This window comes from Bubalus bubalis, chromosome 1 (genome assembly GCF_019923935.1).
Source record: "Bubalus bubalis isolate 160015118507 breed Murrah chromosome 1, NDDB_SH_1, whole genome shotgun sequence".
Lineage (NCBI taxonomy): Eukaryota > Metazoa > Chordata > Mammalia > Artiodactyla > Bovidae > Bubalus > Bubalus bubalis.
Genome location: NC_059157.1, coordinates 201,899,381 through 201,916,315, shown reverse-complemented (window position 1 = coordinate 201,916,315; position 16,935 = coordinate 201,899,381). Strand labels below are relative to the sequence as shown.

At 43.7% G+C, this 16,935-nt stretch overlaps 1 protein-coding gene across 4 annotated transcripts in view; it reads left to right on the top strand.

Annotated features, from left to right (window-relative positions):
* Positions 1-16,935, top strand: part of EFHB (EF-hand domain family member B) — a 64,321-nt gene that overhangs the window by 23,439 nt on the left and 23,947 nt on the right. For 3 of the 4 annotated variants that reach the window (XM_006071956.4, XM_044948741.2, XM_025294257.3), the window contains exons 6-7: positions 4,576-4,705; positions 16,715-16,798. In XM_006071956.4, the coding sequence (XP_006072018.3) occupies positions 4,576-4,705; positions 16,715-16,798 (214 nt within the window). The remainder of the gene's footprint in view (positions 1-4,575; positions 4,706-16,714; positions 16,799-16,935) is intronic. The other variant, XM_006071957.4, reaches the window with a different exon arrangement.

Sequence of the window (16,935 nt, the reverse complement as noted above, 5' to 3'; positions counted from 1 at the left end):
TCCTGAGAGGGTGGGTGGGTTGCGCCCGATTCACCAACTGGTCAACTGCCGAGGTCCAGCCCCAGCTGATCCAGGGTATTCGAAGGGGAGACGGCTTCGGGGAGTACACTGGCTTTACTTAGATATTAATTAGAAATATAAAGAGTTATAGAATAAGGATAGCTCAGTAGGAAAATTCAGTGGAGAAAAGAGGCTGAGTAGCTTGGTTTACGCGGGAAAGCAATAAAACTTCAAGACAATAAGCTTGCACCACTTACATAGGCTGCAGGCGTCCTTCCGTTCTCCAGAAGGAGAGGAGACACTGAGGCCTCCCTGGTTGGATCTTAGAAGCCCAGGCAAAGTTAGTAAGCTTGGCGGGCTCTGTGCTCCAGATGGAAACTCAGCCAGAGTTTGAGAGAGAGAGAGAGACATGGGGAGACCACTATTTCGAGGAACTGATCCCAATTCTTTATTTTCCATGGTCTACTTTTATACACTGAGATGTTATGCAAAAGTCACGCAGGGTCAGCAGTCCTGACTTTTATTAAAGTCAGGTGCTTCATACAAATGTATACAGAGGTCTTAGGGGTGTTACATCATCTTCTGGCCAGGGGGCCTGCTGACAATTTATGACCCTCTCCTTGTGACAGAGGTCAGTCAACCAGAACACTTATTTCTCCAGGGGTGATTATTTTTGAAACATACGCCACCTTCCAAAGGTACCAGATAAAGTTACATTCCTATAGGGTGAGGGTGTAGTGGGTTTTAATTAAGGAAAGAATTTGCTTAGCCTAAGGTCCAACGTGATTAATATCAAAGGTTAATACTTATTTCTTCTATATATTCATTAATGTGTATAAGGGCAGGGGATGTGGAGACTTAGCAGTAAACATTGGCTGAACAAATGAAAAACCCTTCACCAATACAATTTCTAATCAGCCCACTATACTTATACTAATAGTTTTCTAACTTCTCTAAAGAACCTGTTTTTAGAAGGTTAAAAGCATCTCGTGCCTCTCACGGTTGGGAGGCTGTGAGCAATCACATGTGGCCGGACAAGCCTGTCAGGCAGGCTAGAGAACCTTCAGAGGAGTTTGTAGGTTGAAACACTCCTGTCACACCCAGGAATTATTATTAACTGGAGCTCTAAGTTAACTCCTTCTCCGAAAGAGGTGGTGGGGGACAGCCCCCCGTAAAGTCAGAGGTGTAGGTGAGAGCACAAAGTAGTAAAGTAGGCAGACTCTGGTTTTGGGGGGTAGATGCTCGAGAATTTACAGGGGGACTCCTGAGGCTCAATCCCGCCTTTGCATATGTCGAGCCTCTTTCCTTGTGACCTTTGCCACGGGTGGAGGTCCTCACGCCGGCTCCCTGCAGTCAACCTTAGTTAGAAGTGAGACTCGCCCTTCAGGGCAGTAGGGGCCCCCCTCTCTGTCTTACTTTTCTCCCCACGGCCCTTGGATCCTCTTCCTCTTGAACCTCCCTGACAGCCGGGCTGTCTCCCAGGCCCTCTGCTCCATGCGCAGCTTCTCTTGGTCTCTGCGGGTCGTTACATGGACCCCGGGCCCCGGGTGGGCTCCGTCTTCACTGTGCTCCGGACCCCGGGCACACGTGCTCCGGACCCGGGCCCTGGGCGGGCTCCACCCTCCCGCCCCGCCCCGGCTCCTGGCCTCGAAGGCCTCTCTCCCGCCCGCTGCACCCCCGCTTCCCCGGTTCTCTCTCCTTTTCCTCCCTCTTGTCTTTTGCCTTTATTCTTCCTTCCCTCTATTTATTGTGAAAATATTTTATTGCTTTTTGGAAAAAGTTTAGCATCGATAGTACTGTCTAATCCAATGCCGTTTAACGGTTTTAAAAAGAACCGTATCAATGAATATATATAGAGACAACCTTTCAAAAGACATCTAAAATGCAGAAGATATTAAGAAGAGGTGGCAAGAACACACAGAAGAACTGTACAAAAAAGATCTTCACGATTCAGATAATCACAAAGGTGTGATCACTCACCTAGAGCCAGACATCCTGGAATGTGAAGTCAAGTGGGCCTTAAGGAAGCATCACTATGAACAAACCTAGTGGAGGTGATGGAATTCCAGTTGAGCTATTTCAAATTCTGAAAGATGATGCTGTGAAAGTGCTGCACTCAATATGCCAGCAAATTTGGAAAACTCAGCAGTGGCCACAGGACTGGAAAAGGTCAGTTTTCATTCCAGTCCCAAAGAAAGGCAATGCCAAAGAATGCTCAAACTACCACACAATTGCACTCATCATCTCACACGCTAGTAAAGTAATGCTCAAAATTCTCCTAGCCAGGCTTCAGCAATACGTGAACCGTGAACTTCCAGATGTTCAAGCTGGTTTTAGAAAAGGCAGAGGAACCAGAGATCAAATTGCCAACATCTGCTGGATCATGGGAAGAGCAAGAGAGTTCCAGAAAAACATCTATTTCTGCTTTATTGACTATGCCAAAGCCTTTGACTGTGTGGATCACAATAAACTGGGGAAAATTCTGGAAGAGATGGGAATACCAGACCACCTGCCCTGCCTCTTGAGAAACTTATATGCAGGTCAGGAAGTAACAGTTGGAACTGGACATGGAACAACAGACTGGTTCCAAATAGGAAAAGGAGTTCGTCAAGGCTGTATATTGTCACCCTGCTTATTTAACTTCTATGCAGAGTACATCATGAGAAACGCTGTACTGGAAGAAACACAAGCTGGAATCAAGATTGCTGGGAGAAATATCAATAACCTCAGAGATGCAGATGACACCACCCTTATGGCAGAAAGTGAAGAGGAACTAAAAAGCCTCGTGATGAAAGTGAAAGTGGAGAGTGAAAAAGCTGGTTTAAACTCAACATTCAGAAAATGAAGATCATGGCATCTGGTCCCATCACTTCATGGGAAATAGATGGGGAAACAGTGGAAACAGTGTCAGACTATTTTTGGGCTCCAAAATCACTGCAGATGGTGACTGCAGCCATGAAATTAAAATGCTTACTCCTTGGAAGGAAAGTTATGACCAACCTAGATAGCATATTGAAAAGCAGAGACATTACTTAGCCAACAAAGTTCCATCTAGTCAAGGCTATGGTTTTTCCTGTGGTCATGTATGGATGTGAGAGTTGGACTGTGAAGAGGTCTGAGTGCCGAAGAATTGATGCTTTTGAACTGTGGTGTTGGAGAAGACTCTTGAGAGTCCCTTGGACTGCAAGGAGATCCAACCAGTCCATTCTGAAGGAGATCATCCCTGGGATTTCTTTGGAAGGAATGATGCTAAAGCTGAAACTCCAGTACTTTGGCCACCTGATGCGAAGAGCTGACTCATTGGAAAAGACTCTGATGCTGGGATGGATTGGAGGCAAGAGGAGAAGGGGACGACAGAGGATGAGATGGCTGGATGGCCAAAAAATTAAAAAAAAAAAAAATACAGGCTACATAGAAATGTATAAAATACAAAGAAAATCTTCTAAAATCCCCAGTCACAGATGATAGTTTGATGTATGTTTTTCTTTGCCGTTCAGAGAGGAGTGTATGTGTTTATGTTGTCTTTTCAGGTCAGTTACCAATATTATATTTTTCAGTGTTATAGAAATGTATTGTTCATCTGTCTTTGTGAACACGGTTCACTTCTTTAAGACTCAGCCCTAGGTTTCTGAAGCTGTGACTCTCAGAGCCCTGCCGCCCCGCTGAATCGCACCCAGCCTGCCCTCGCCCGCTGCACCCGCTGGGTGTGAGACTCCCATCCCCGCATCCTCCCCAGTGACGAGCTTTGCCAATCTTTAGTTTTTGCTCAACTGAGAGACGAATTGTGACTGCATACTATTTTGCTTCCATCATTTGGGTCACTAGTGAGACTGAATAGCTTTTTCCTTATCATTTCATAAGCTTTTGTGTGCATGCATGCTCAGCCGTGTCTGACTCTTTGCAGTTCCGTGGACTGGCCTGCCAGGCTGCTCTGACCAGTAACCTTCTAGCTCACCTCTGGTTTCAGTCTTGCTTTCTTATCTATAAATAGAGAACTAACACCACATCATACTTGAAGAAAACACAGTATTAGATCTTAAAGACCTCCCTGCTAGGTTCTCAGCCCTCAATTACCCTTCAAATGTCTCTGCGATTAAGTGATTATAATGAAACGTGAGGGTTGTAATGCAAATCTTAGTGAGAGCAACTCTAAAGTGCCAGCCTCTCGGGGCTCCCCGGTGGTCCAGGCTAAGACTGGGGCTCCCTCTGCGGGAGGTGGGGGCGGGGAACAGGAAAGTAAGATCGACCTCTCAGATCTTGGCGGAGGGCAAAGCACCACTGGGGGCCAGACGCCCCGCAGCACTTCCCCTGAATTCTTCATTTGTATGTCGTTCTCTACATCATCTTTCTCCTTTCCGAGAATCTACTCAAGGAACTCTCGCTCCACCGTCTCCCGGCTCTCGTGGGAGAGTGCCTCTGTCGTCTGTTGGGAGTTCCTGCGCTGTTACAGTTTCCCGTGCTGTTACGGTTTCACTCTTTCTCCCACTGGCATATTCCTTGTTACTGAGAACATCATGTGCCTCTTGCATAAAGCTGTGTTGCTTAAGTCAGAAGTCTTCCCTTTTCTTTTCTTAGGAGAAGCAAAGAACCGGAAGTATGACTCGTCAAGTTTTCATAGATTTAACTTGTATGGGATCCCAACACCACATTTTAATGATGGACGAAATATGGCAAAAACTTTACACTGGCTTCATGAGCTACAAATGTAAGTATGTTGTGTCTTGGAACAAGTGTTAGATAAATGGCATATGGACTTAAAAAGTAATTAAACTTGTTTTTTTAAGGGGTAAGGCATTGACATGGTTCAAACATAAAAATAATATAAAAAGATACACAGTGATGTGTCTTCTAAACTATCCAGTTCCCCCAGAGATCACCATGATACTGGTTTTTTGTTTGTCTGTTTTTGACCATGTGGCTTGCAGGATCTTATTCCCCCACCAGGGATCGAACCCAGGCCCCTTGAGGTGGAAGCACAGAGTTCTAACCACTGGACAGGCAGGGAATTCCTTGTGTGTGATTCTGAAGTTATTTCATGCCTTTTCAGCAGATAAGAGGACTTCCCTGGTGGCTCAGACAGTAAAGCATCTGCCTACAATGCAGGAGACCCAGGTTCAATCCCTGGGTTGGGAAGATCTTCTGGAGAAGGAAGTGGCAACCCACTCCAGTATTTTTGCCTGGAGAATCCCATGGACGGAGGAGCCTGAAAGGCTACAGTCCATGGGGTCGCAAAGAGTCAGACGTGACTCAGCAACTTCACTTTTAGCAGATCAGAAGACATACATGAATTTTTTTTATCTATGGGACCCACCCTACTACGTTCCTTAAAGATCGTGGACTTTCGGGTAGATTGTCTCTACAAAGACAGCGTGTAATTGACATGTCATCTATCCTTCAGCTTTCTTTAGTAGTTAGGTGGGCACCTGAGCATCTGACTTAACTCTTACAAACTGTGACCTGTTTACACTTGCATTCTACACTTGACTACTTTCCTAAGATATTAAAATAAGTTTCCTTAGTTTTTCATTTCCTGTTTTATATCTAAGGCAACAAACAAGGTAAAATCCTCTATTTCCTACTGTGCTGAAAAATATCAGAGGATTGAAAATGCTGGTGTAGTGGGTTAAATAGTGGCCTTCAAAGATGTCCACGTTCTAATTCCAAGAACCTGTGACGGTTATCTTCTATGGGAAAAGGGTCCTTGTAAATGCAATTCAGTGAAAGCTCTTGAGATCATTTTGGATGATCTGTGCATGTGTGCTAAGTTGCTTTAGTCATGTCTGACTCTTTGCATACTGCAGCCCTTCAGGATCCTGTGTCTGTGGGATTCTCCAGGCAAGAATATTGGAGTGGGTTGCTGTGCCCTCCTCCAGGGGATCTTCCCCACCCAGGGATGGAACCTGGGTCTCTCATATCTCCTGCATTGGCAGGTAGGTTCTTAACCACTAGCACCACCTGGGAAGCCCCTGGATGATCTGGGTGGGGCCAAAATCCAGTAGCAAGTGTCCTAATAAGGGAAAGGCTGAGGGAGACCCCACGTCCAAGGTAAGAGAAACCCAAGTAAGACGGTAGGTGTTGCGAGAGGGCATCGGAGGGCAGACACACTGAAACCATAATCACAGAAAACTAGTCAATCTGATCATACGGACCACAGCCTTGTCTAACTCAATGAAACTAACCCATGCTGTGAGGGGCCACCCAAGATGGGTGGGTCATGGTGGAGAGATCTGACAGAATGTGGTCCACTGGAGAAGGGAATGGTAAACCACTTCAGTATTCTTGCCTTGAGAACCCCATGAACAGTATGAAAAGGCAAAAAGATAGGACACTGAAAGAGGAACTCCCCAGGTCGGTAAGTGCCCAATATGCTACTGGAGATCAGTGGAGAAATAACTCCAGAAAGAATGAAGGGATGGAGCCAAAGCAAAAACAATACCCAGTTGTGGATGTGACTGGTGATAGAAGCAAAGTCCAATGCTGTAAAGAGCAATATTGCATAGGAACCTGGAATGTTAGGTCCATGAATCAAGGCAAATTGGAAGTGGTCAGACAGGAGATGGCAAGAGTGAACGTTGACATTCTAGGAATCAGCAAACTAAGATGGACTGGAACGGGTGACTTTAACTCAGATGACCATTATATCTACTACTGTGGGCAGGAATCTCTTAAAAGAAATGGAGTAGCCATCATGGTCAACAAAAGAGTCTGAAATGCAGTACTTGGATGCAATCTCAAAAATGACAGAATGATCTCTGTTCGTTTCCAAGGCAAATCATTCAATATCACAGTAATCCAACTCTAGGCCCCAACCAGTAATGCTGAAGAAGCTGAAGTTGAACGGTTCTATGAAGACCTACAAGACCTTTTAGAACTAACACCCAAAAAGATGTCCTTTTCATTATAGGGGACTGAAATGCAAAAGTAGGAAGTCAAGAAACACCTGGAGTAACAGGCAAATTTGGCCTTGGAGTATGGAATGAAGCAGGGCAAAGGCTAATGGAGTTTTGCCAAGAGAATGCACTGGTCATAACAAACACCCTCTTCCAACAACACAAGAGAAGACTCTACACATGGACATCACCAGATGGTCAATACCAAAATCAGATTGATTATATTCTTTGCAGCCAAAGATGGAGAAGCTCTATACAGTCAACAAAAACAAGACCGGGAGCTGACTGTGGCTCAGATCATGAACTCCTTATTGCCAAATTCAGACTTAAATTGAAGAAAGTAGGAAAAACCACTAGACCATTCAGGTATGGCCTAAATCAAATCCCTTATGATTATATAGTGGAAGTGAGAAATAGATTTAAGGGCCTAGATCTGATAGATAGAGTGCCTGATGAACTATGGACGGGGGTTCATGACATTGTACAGGAGACAGAGATCTAGACGATCCCCATGGAAAAGAAATGCAAAAAAGCAAAATGGCTGTCTGGGGAGGCCTTACAAATAGCTGTGAAAAGAAGAGAAGTGAAAAGCAAAGGAGAAAATTAAAGATATAAGCATCTGAATGCAGAGTTCCAAAGAATAGCAAGGAGAGATAAGAAAGCCTTCCTCGGTGATCAGTGCAAATAAATAGAGGAAAATAACAGAATGGGAAAGACTAGAGATTGCTTCAAGAAAATTAGAGATGCCAAGGGAACATTTCATGCAAAGATGGGCTTGTTAAAGGACAGAAATAGTATGGACCTAACAGAAGCAGAAGATATTAAGAAGAGGTGGCAAGAATACACAGAAGAACTGTACTAAAAAGATCTTCATGACCAAGATAATCACGATGATGTGATCACTCACCTAGAGCCAGACATCCTGCAATGTGAAGTCAAGTGGGCCTTAGAAAGCATCACTACGAACAAAGCTAGTGGAGGTGATGGAATTCCAGTTGAGCTATTCCGAATCCTTAAAGATGATGCTGTGAAAGTGCTGCACTCAGTATGCCAGCGAATTTGGAAAACTCAGCAGTGGCCACAGGACTGGAAAACGTTAGTTTTCATTCCAATCCTAAAGCAAGGCAATGCCAAAGAATGCTCAAACTACTGCACAATTGCACTCATCTCACACGCTAGTAAAGTAATGCTCAAAATTCTCCTAGCCAGGCTTCAGCAATACGTGAACCGTGAACTTCCAGATGTTCAAGCTGGTTTTAGAAAAGGCAGAGGAACCAGACATCAAATTGCCAACATCTTCTGGATCATGGAAAAAGCAAGAGAGTTCCAGAAAAACATCTATTTCTGCTTTATTGACTATGCCAAAGCCTTTGACTGTGTGGATCACAATAAACTGTGGAAAATCCTGAAAGAGATAGGCATACCAGACCACCTGACCTGCCTCTTGAGAAACCTGTATGCAGGTCAGGAAGCAACAGTTAGAACTGGACATGGAACAACAGACTGGTTCCAAATAGGAAAAGGAGTTCGTCAAGGCTGTATATTGTCACCCTGCTTATTTAACTTCTATGCAGAGTACATCATGGGAAATGCTGGACTGGAAGAAACACAAACTGGAATCAAGATTGCTGGGAGAAATATCAAGAACCTCAGATATGCAGATGACACCACCCTTATGGCAGAAAGTGAAGAGGAACTAAAGAGCCTCTTGATGAAAGTGAAAGAGGAGAGTGAAAAAGTTGGCTTAAAGCTCAACATTCAGAAAACGAAGATCATGGCATCTGGTCCCATCACTTCATGGGAAATAGATGGGGAAACAGTGGAAACAGTGTCAGACTTTATTTTTCTGGGCTCCAAAATCACTGCAGATGGTGACTGCAGCCATGAAATTAAAAGATGCTTACTCCTTGGAAAGAAAGTTATGACCAACCTAGATCACATATTAAAGAGCAGAGACATTACTGTCCCAACAAAGGTTCGTCTAGTCAAGGCTATGGTTTTTCCAGTAGTCATGTATGGATATGAGAGTTGGACTGTAAAGAAGGCTGAGCGCCGAAGAATTGATGCTTTTGAACTGTGGTGTTGGAGAAGACTCTTGAGAGTCCCTTGGATGGTAAGGAGGTCCAAAAGGAGATCCATCCTAAAGGAGATCGGTCCTTGGTGTTCATTGGAAGGATTGATGCTAAAGCTGAAACTCCAATACTTTGGCCACCTGATGCGAAAAGTTGACTCATTGGAAAAGACTCTGATGCTGGGAGGGATTGGGGGCGGGAGGAGAAGGGGACAACAGAGGATGAGATGGCTGGATGGCATCACCAACTCGATGGAGATGAGTTTGGGTGGACTCCAGGAGTTGGTGATAATCAGGGAGGCCTGGTGTGCTGCGATTCATGGGGTTGCAAAGAGTCAGAGACGACTGATTGAGTGAACTGAACAGAGGGAGATTTAAGACAGAAGAAGAGAAGACATATGGAGGAGGACCTGATGCGAAGATGGAAGAGACGAGAATGATGTGTCAAGCCAAGGAAGGTCAAAAAATGCTGGCGGCCTCCAGGTGTTGGAGGAAGCGATGAACAGGTTCTGCCCAGAGCCTTCGGGGGGCATGTGGCCTCGCTGTCACCTCGATCTCAGACTTCTGGCCTCTCGATCTGTGAGAGCATACGTTTCTAGTGTTTTAAGCCACAAGCTTGTGGTCATTTGTTCTCGCAACCCCAGGAAATGAATATACTGGACCTGCATTTCTATACATTCAGTGGTGGGAGGGGATTTGTTTTGCCCTCTGCCCTCTGTTTAAAAAACATCGTTTTTTGTTTATAACTTCTTGACTACTTTTTAGTGGCGTTTTGTTGACTTACAGTCTTGTGTTAGTTTCAGGTGTGAAGCAGGGTGAGTCCGTTACGCGTACACCCACATGTAGGTTCTTGTTTGTTTAAGATCCTTTTCCCAAATAGGTCGTTGGAGAGGGCTGAGTAGAGCTCCCTGTGCTGCACGGCAGGTCCTTCTGGGTCCTCCAGGTTATAGGAGGTAGTGTGTGCATGTCAGTCCCACCTTTCCAGTTTACCCCCTGCTTTTCCCCTGGTGACGTTCGGTTTGTTTCCTCCATCTGCTTCCCAGGTGGCGCTAGTGGTGAAGAAAGTGAAAATGAAAGTCTCTCAGTCGTGTCAGACTCTTTTCGACCCCATGGACTATGCAGTCCATGGAATTCTCCAGACCAGAGTGCTGGAGTGGGTATAGAACCTGCCTACAAATGTAGGAGACATAAGAAATGTGGGTTTGATCCCTGGATCAGGAAGATCCCCTGGAGGAGGGCATGGCAACCCGCTCCAATATTCTTGCCTGGAGAATCCCACTGAAACAGGAGGCTGCGAGCTGCTGTCCATGGGGTCACAGAGAGTCAGACACGACTGGAGCGACGTAGCTCGCAAGCTCCATCTGTGACTCCACTTCTGTTTGGTTGAGTAAGTTCATTTGTACCGTGTTTTCGAGCCTCTCTGCCCTCTTTAAAGAATACACTGCCCTCCTCCAAATTTCCACAGGCCCCGGAGGGCATGCACTTGGCCTTCCCGCAGACACCCAGTCCGCCCGCTCACTTGCTTGTCTGATGGCTGCGATGGCAGCTTCCAGTTCCGGAGGCGAAGTGCGGGGCGCTTCATGTGTGGTTGATTTCATCCTGCCAGCAGCTGCAGGACGTAGGTGCGCTGTCGTTTTTAGCCTTTCCATTTTATAGATGAAGAAACTGAGGTGCAGAGAAGCTAAATCCTGTGCCCGAGGTCACGCAGGGAGGTGCCAGGGGTAGGGCTGAAACCGGCAGTGTCTCTCCAGAGGCTGCCCTTACCACTGCCCCGAGGCTGTAGGCACCGACTCTGTGATTGCAGGCCCGAAACTGGGATTCCCACTCTTCCACTCCCTTATTACTTAATATATGAGTTTCTGGCATTTGAATTATTCAAAGCAATAATGGTAAAGCACAAAGAGAAGAAATTCTTTCCTGGGTAGCCTTTCCCTTCTCCAGGGGATCTTCCCGAGCCACAGATCGAACCCTGGTCTCCTGCATGGCAGGCCTTTTATATCATCTGAAGCACCAGGGAAGCGCTTCCATATTTTATAAAAACCATAGGAGACAGTGTTTTTTTTTTTTTTTTTTTTTTTAGGATATAGAAGAGCTCCTAAAACAAACATTCATTAATTTATTACTATTAAAGTAGTTAAAACATACATAAAGGAAAACATGAAAAAATTATTTAAATACTTGACTAGATGAGTTCAGTCAGTTCAGTTCAGTCCCTCAGTCATGTCTGACTCTTTGCGACCCCATGCACTGCAGCACGCCAGGCCTCCCTGTCCATCACCAACTCCTGGAGTTTACTCAAACTCATGTCCATTGAGTCGGTGATGCCATCCAACCATCTCATCCTCTGTTGTCCCCTAGTCTTCCTACCCTCAATCTTTCCCAGCATCAGAGTCTTTCCAGTGAGTCAGTTCTTCGCATCAGGTGGGCAAAGTATTGGAGTTTCAGCTTTAGCATCAGTCCTTCCAGTGAATATTCAGGACTGATTTCCTTTAGGATGGACTGGTTGGATCTCCTTGCTGTCCAAGGGACTTCTCCAACACCACACTTCAAAAGCATCAATTTTTTGGCACTCAGCTTTCTTTATGGTCCAACTCTCATATCCATACATGACTACCGGAAAAATGATAACTTTGGCTATATGGACCTTTGTCTATAAAGTAATGTCTCTACTTTGTAATATGCTGTCTAGGTTGGGCATAGCTTTTTCTTGCAAGGAGTAAGCGTCTTTTAATTTCATGGCTGCAATCACCATCTGCAGTGATTTTACAGCCCAAGAAGATAAAGTCTCTCACTGTTTCCACTGTTTCCCCATCTACTTGCCATGAAGTGATGGGACCGGATGCCATCATCTTAGTTTTTTGAATGTTGAATTTTAAGGCAGCTTTTTCACTCTCCTCTTTCACTCTCATCAAGAGGCTCTTTAGTTCTTCACTTTCTGCCATAAGGGTGGTGTCATCTGCGTATCTGAGGTTATTGATATTTCTCCCGGCAATCTTGATTCCAGCTTGTGCTTGGAGTTAAGCATATTCATTTACAGCTCATTTTTTTGTTTCTACCTTCTTCTTTTTTGTGTCATTTATTTTTAATTGAAGTATAGAAAGAAAGAAAGTGAAACCGCTGAGTCGTATCCGACTCTTTGCGACTTCATGGACTTGTAGCCCGCCAGGCTCCTCGGTCCATGGGATTCTCCGGCAAGAGAACTGGAGTGGGGCGCCAGTGCCTCCTCCAGGGGGTCTTCCTGACCCAGGGATCCAGCCTGGGTCTCCCGCACTGCTGGCAGAGGCTTTGCCGTCTGAGCCCCCGGGGAGCCCAGCTGAAGCATGGTTGGTTCACAGTGTTATCTTAGTCTCAGGTACTCAACAAAGGGACTCAGTGATACATAAATATGTGCACATATAAAATATACATTCTTTCAGACTCTTTTCCATTGTAAGTTATTAGAAGATATGGGGTATAGTTCTCTGTGCTAAACAGGGCCTACAGTATAGCATCAGGAACTATATTACCTGTTATTTTTACTGGTTACGTATTTTAAATATAGTATGTAGTATGTATATGTCAATCCCCAATTCCTCATTTATACCCCCGTTCCCCTTTGGCAACTGTTAAGCTTGTCTTCTATGTCTGTGAGTCTATTTCTATTTTGCTTAAGTCTTAATGTGCTATGCACTATTCAACGTACATTTGCCTTACTCTTAACTTTTAAGAGTTACTGGGGATATATACTTTTTAAGGGATATATTTCCTTCATAAAATTACCTGTATCTATATTCTGCTTATGACCTCTGGTCAGAAGAATCAGTTAGAATCTAGAAATGATAGACTCGTGTGTGTGTGTGTGTGTGTGTGTGTGTGACTGTGACGGGCACACAGGCTTGACTGGTGAGGGAATGCGGTGAGGTGTGTCGTGGTTACAGCTGCTGGTTCTCTGACATGCACGGCTGCTCACAGATAGTTCCTGATTCTCCCAGCAACATGTTCTAGGCAGTGTTAGGCTGAGACGCGAGGGCTGCGTGGCTTAGAATCCTCCTTTTTGCTATCTGGCATGCTCTTAATCAAGCCCTTGGAGCTGGTTTCAGATTGTCAACTTTATACGCTCAAAATATGGCCTTCAAACTGCCTTTGATTTATTCTGACTTTCCCCCATTGTTCTTTTTCTCTCTTTTGAACTAATGGGAAGTAAATAAAGAAATAAGAGATGAATTACGTTATCATTCATCTTCTGTTTCTCCACAGTGTCATTCTTCTGCAGAAGTTTATTTAGCTCTGTATTTCTCCAGCACAGGAAATAGTTTTAAAAGCAAAAGGAGTTTAAGAATTTTAAGTTCACTGTTTTTAGTCTTAGCAGAACAATAGAGGTTTATTAATTTTAATGGTATTAAGTAGTGGTGTTGTAATTTTACAGTTCTCAAAAGAAATTCTTACTCATTTAATCACAGTGGCGGAAGTAGTGAAATTATATTACAGAAAATTAGCAAAATAAAATCGAATCACCCGTAATCCTGTCACCTTAATTCAACCTTTATTATCTTTTTCATTTATTTCTTTCTACTGTGGCTTCCTGTGTTGATTTTTGCATACCTTTTGTTTTGTTTTTGCATAACTTTAATCAGAGTGCAATTCCATTTTATATCCTGTTTTGGCTCTTAACATAAAATAATTTTATATGGCTGTGTATTCTTAATAACCAACATTTAGAATGCACACAGAGTGTGTTCTTGTTAATGTGATGTGATTAATCACCTTCCAGGACTGAACACTCAGATTCTTTTCTTTTTTTCCCCTTATAGTCAGTGAGACTACAAGCATTTTTATAAATATAATTTTTTCAGACTTTTAATTTTGTGGATTATCTCCTTATGATTGGTTTTCAGATGTGGATAAGAGGGTGAATATTTTTATGCTTTTTGAATCATATTGCCAAAATATTTCTAAAAGAATTATCATCACTTGCACTAGCAATCTGCAAGTGTTTTGCCATACTATTTGCCAATGTTAGATAGTCTTTCTTTCTCTCTCTATATATAGATATGTATTTAAATATGTACTATGTTAAACATGATATTTTGTTGTTCTTTTTATTTCTTTTGTTACTGTAGAGTATAAGTTCTCCATATATTTGCTTACTAGTTGTAAGTTGCTTATATCCTTTGGTTATTTATTTCTTTAATGCTTACTTTTCTGTTATAAATCTTAGGAGTTATATGAATGATATTAACACTTTGGTTTTGTTTACTGAAAAATTTGTGTTACCTTTAAATCAAAATTTTGTATTCTGTTACTTATCTTTATAAAGGAATATACATGATAAAAGATTGAACACATAAAGCTTTCTTTTTAGCATATACTTTCTTTTGAAATTGGATTTAGTTTTTGATGATCCAAATGATCATGGCATTTTGCATGATGTACTCTGCGTATGAGTTAAATAAGCAGGGTGACAATATAGAGAGCCTTAACAATATACAATACTCCTTTCCCAATTTGGAACCAGTCTGTTGTTCCATGTCAAGTTCTAACTGTTGCTTTTTGACCTGCATACATATTTCCCAGGAGGCAGGTCAGGTGGTCTGGTATTCCCATCTCTTTAAGAATTTTCCATAGTTTGTTGTGATCCACACAGTCAAAGGCATTTGCATAGTCAATTAAGCAGAAGCAAATATTTTTCTGGAACTCTCGTGCTTTTTCGATGATCCAACTGATGTTGGCAAATTGATCTCTGTTCCTCTGCCTTTTCTAAATCCAGCTTGAACATCTGGAAGTTCACGGTTCATGCACCGTTGAAGCCTGGCTGGGAGAATTTTGAGCATTACTTTACTAGTGTGTGAGATGAGTGCAGTTGTGCGGTAGTTTGAGCATTCTTTGGCATTGCCTTGCTTTGGGATTGGAATGAAAACTGACCTTTTCCAGTCCTGTGGCCACTGCTGAGTTTTCCAAATTTGCTGACATATTGAGTGCAGCACTTTCACAGCATCATCTTTTAGGATTTGAAATAGCTCAGCTGGAATTTCATCACCTCCTCTAGCTTTGTTCATAGTGATGCTTCCTAAGGCCCACTTGTCTTCTCATTCCAGGATGTCTGGCTCTAGGTGAGTGATCGCACCATCGTGATTATCTGAATCATGAGGATCTTTTTTGTATAGTTTCTCTGTGTATTCTTGCCATCTCTTCTTAATATCTTCTTCTTCTTCTGTTAGGTCCATACCATTTCTGTCCTTTATTGAGCCCATCTTTGCGTGAAATGTTCCCTTGCTATCTCTAATTTTCCTGAAGAGATCTCAACCACAGTTTTGGCTCCGTCTCTGGGTGCTGGTGTGCACAAGGTTTGTTTGAATCCTCCAAGTGTCTCTGTTGGGTATGGGGTTTGATTCGAAACGTGATTTCACCCCTCCTACTGTCTTGCTGGGGCTTCTCATGTGCTCTTGGATGTGCGGTATCTTTTTTGCTGGGATCCAACATTCTCCTGTCAATGGTTTTTCAGCAGTGAGTTGTAATTTTGGAGTTCTCGCAGGAGATGACTGCACGTCCTTCTACTCCGCCACACCTTTCTGCCCCTTGTTTCCGGCGAGCTGGAGTTTGCTGCTCAGGTTGGACTCAGCCCGGGTTCCGCGTCTCTGGCTGGCCAGGGAGGAGCCTGCAGAGGAGCACTGGTCTGAGCGGGCGGACGTGGGGTCGGCGGGCACCAGGGAAGCAGGGCTCTGGGTTGGATCAGCGCTGCTGCGGAGGGCCGTGCTGGGCTGAAAGTGCCGCGCCAGGAGACCGAGCCGCGCACCACCTCCGACTCGCTCTCCTTCTAAAATGACCAGTTTCACTCTTCAGAGTATGGATGAAGCCAGGCTGGATGAAGCACAAGCTGGGATCAAGATTGCTGGGAGAAATATCAAGAACCTCAGATATGCAGATGACACCACCCTTATGGCAGAAAATGAAGAACTAAAGAACCTCTTGATGAAAGTGAAAGAGGAGAGTGAAAAAGTTGGCTTAAGACTCAACATTCAGAAAACTAAGATCATGACATCCAGTCCCATCACTTCATGGCAGATAGATGGGGAAACAGTGAGAGACTTTAATTTTGGGAGCTCCAAAATCACTGCAGATAGTGACTAAAGCCATGAAATTAAAAGACGCATGCTCCTTGGAAGAAAAGCTAGACAGCATATTAAAAAGCAGAGACATTACTTTGCCAACAAAGGTCCGTCTAGTCAAGGCTATGGTTTTTCCAGTGGTCATGTATGGATGTGAAAGTTGGACCACAAAGAAAGCTGAGTGTTGAAAAATTGATGCTTTTGAACTGTGGTGTTGGAGAAGACTCTTGAGAGTCCCTTGGACTGCAAGGAAATCCAACCAGTCCATGCTAAGGGAAATCAGTCCTGAATATTCATTGGAAGGACCGATGTTGAAGCTGAAACTCCAATACTTTGGCCACATGAGGTGAAGAACCGACTCATTGGAAAAGACCCTGATGCTGGGAAAGACTGAAGGTGAGAGGAGCAGGGGATGACAGAGGATGAGATGGGTGGATGGCATCACTGACTCCATAGAAATTAGTTTGAGCAAGCTGCGGGAGTTGGTGATAGACAGGGAAGCCTGGCGTGCTGCAGTCCATGGGGTTGCAAAGAGTCGGAGACGACTGCGCGACTGAAATGAGCTGAACTGACCCAAATAAAACTACGGTATTCTTCACTATATGTATATTTGGTAGCCAAGAATACTTTGGGTAATACAAACACCTGACTATTTTCTAATTTTATAGGAAAAGAGGAGCTAAGATTGTATCCAAGAGAGTTGATGATTTCAAAGAAAAGTTTCAACATAGACTTGGAAGAGTTTTAGATCCGTAAGTTCATGAGTAACTTAAAATTGATAATGTTTTTGGATCAAATTTACAAAGTACTCCTGTCATAAATTTTGCTTTGTGTTCTATTAGAGTCTATCTGTTAAATAAGAATCATCCTTTTGTGTTAATCAGGGAAC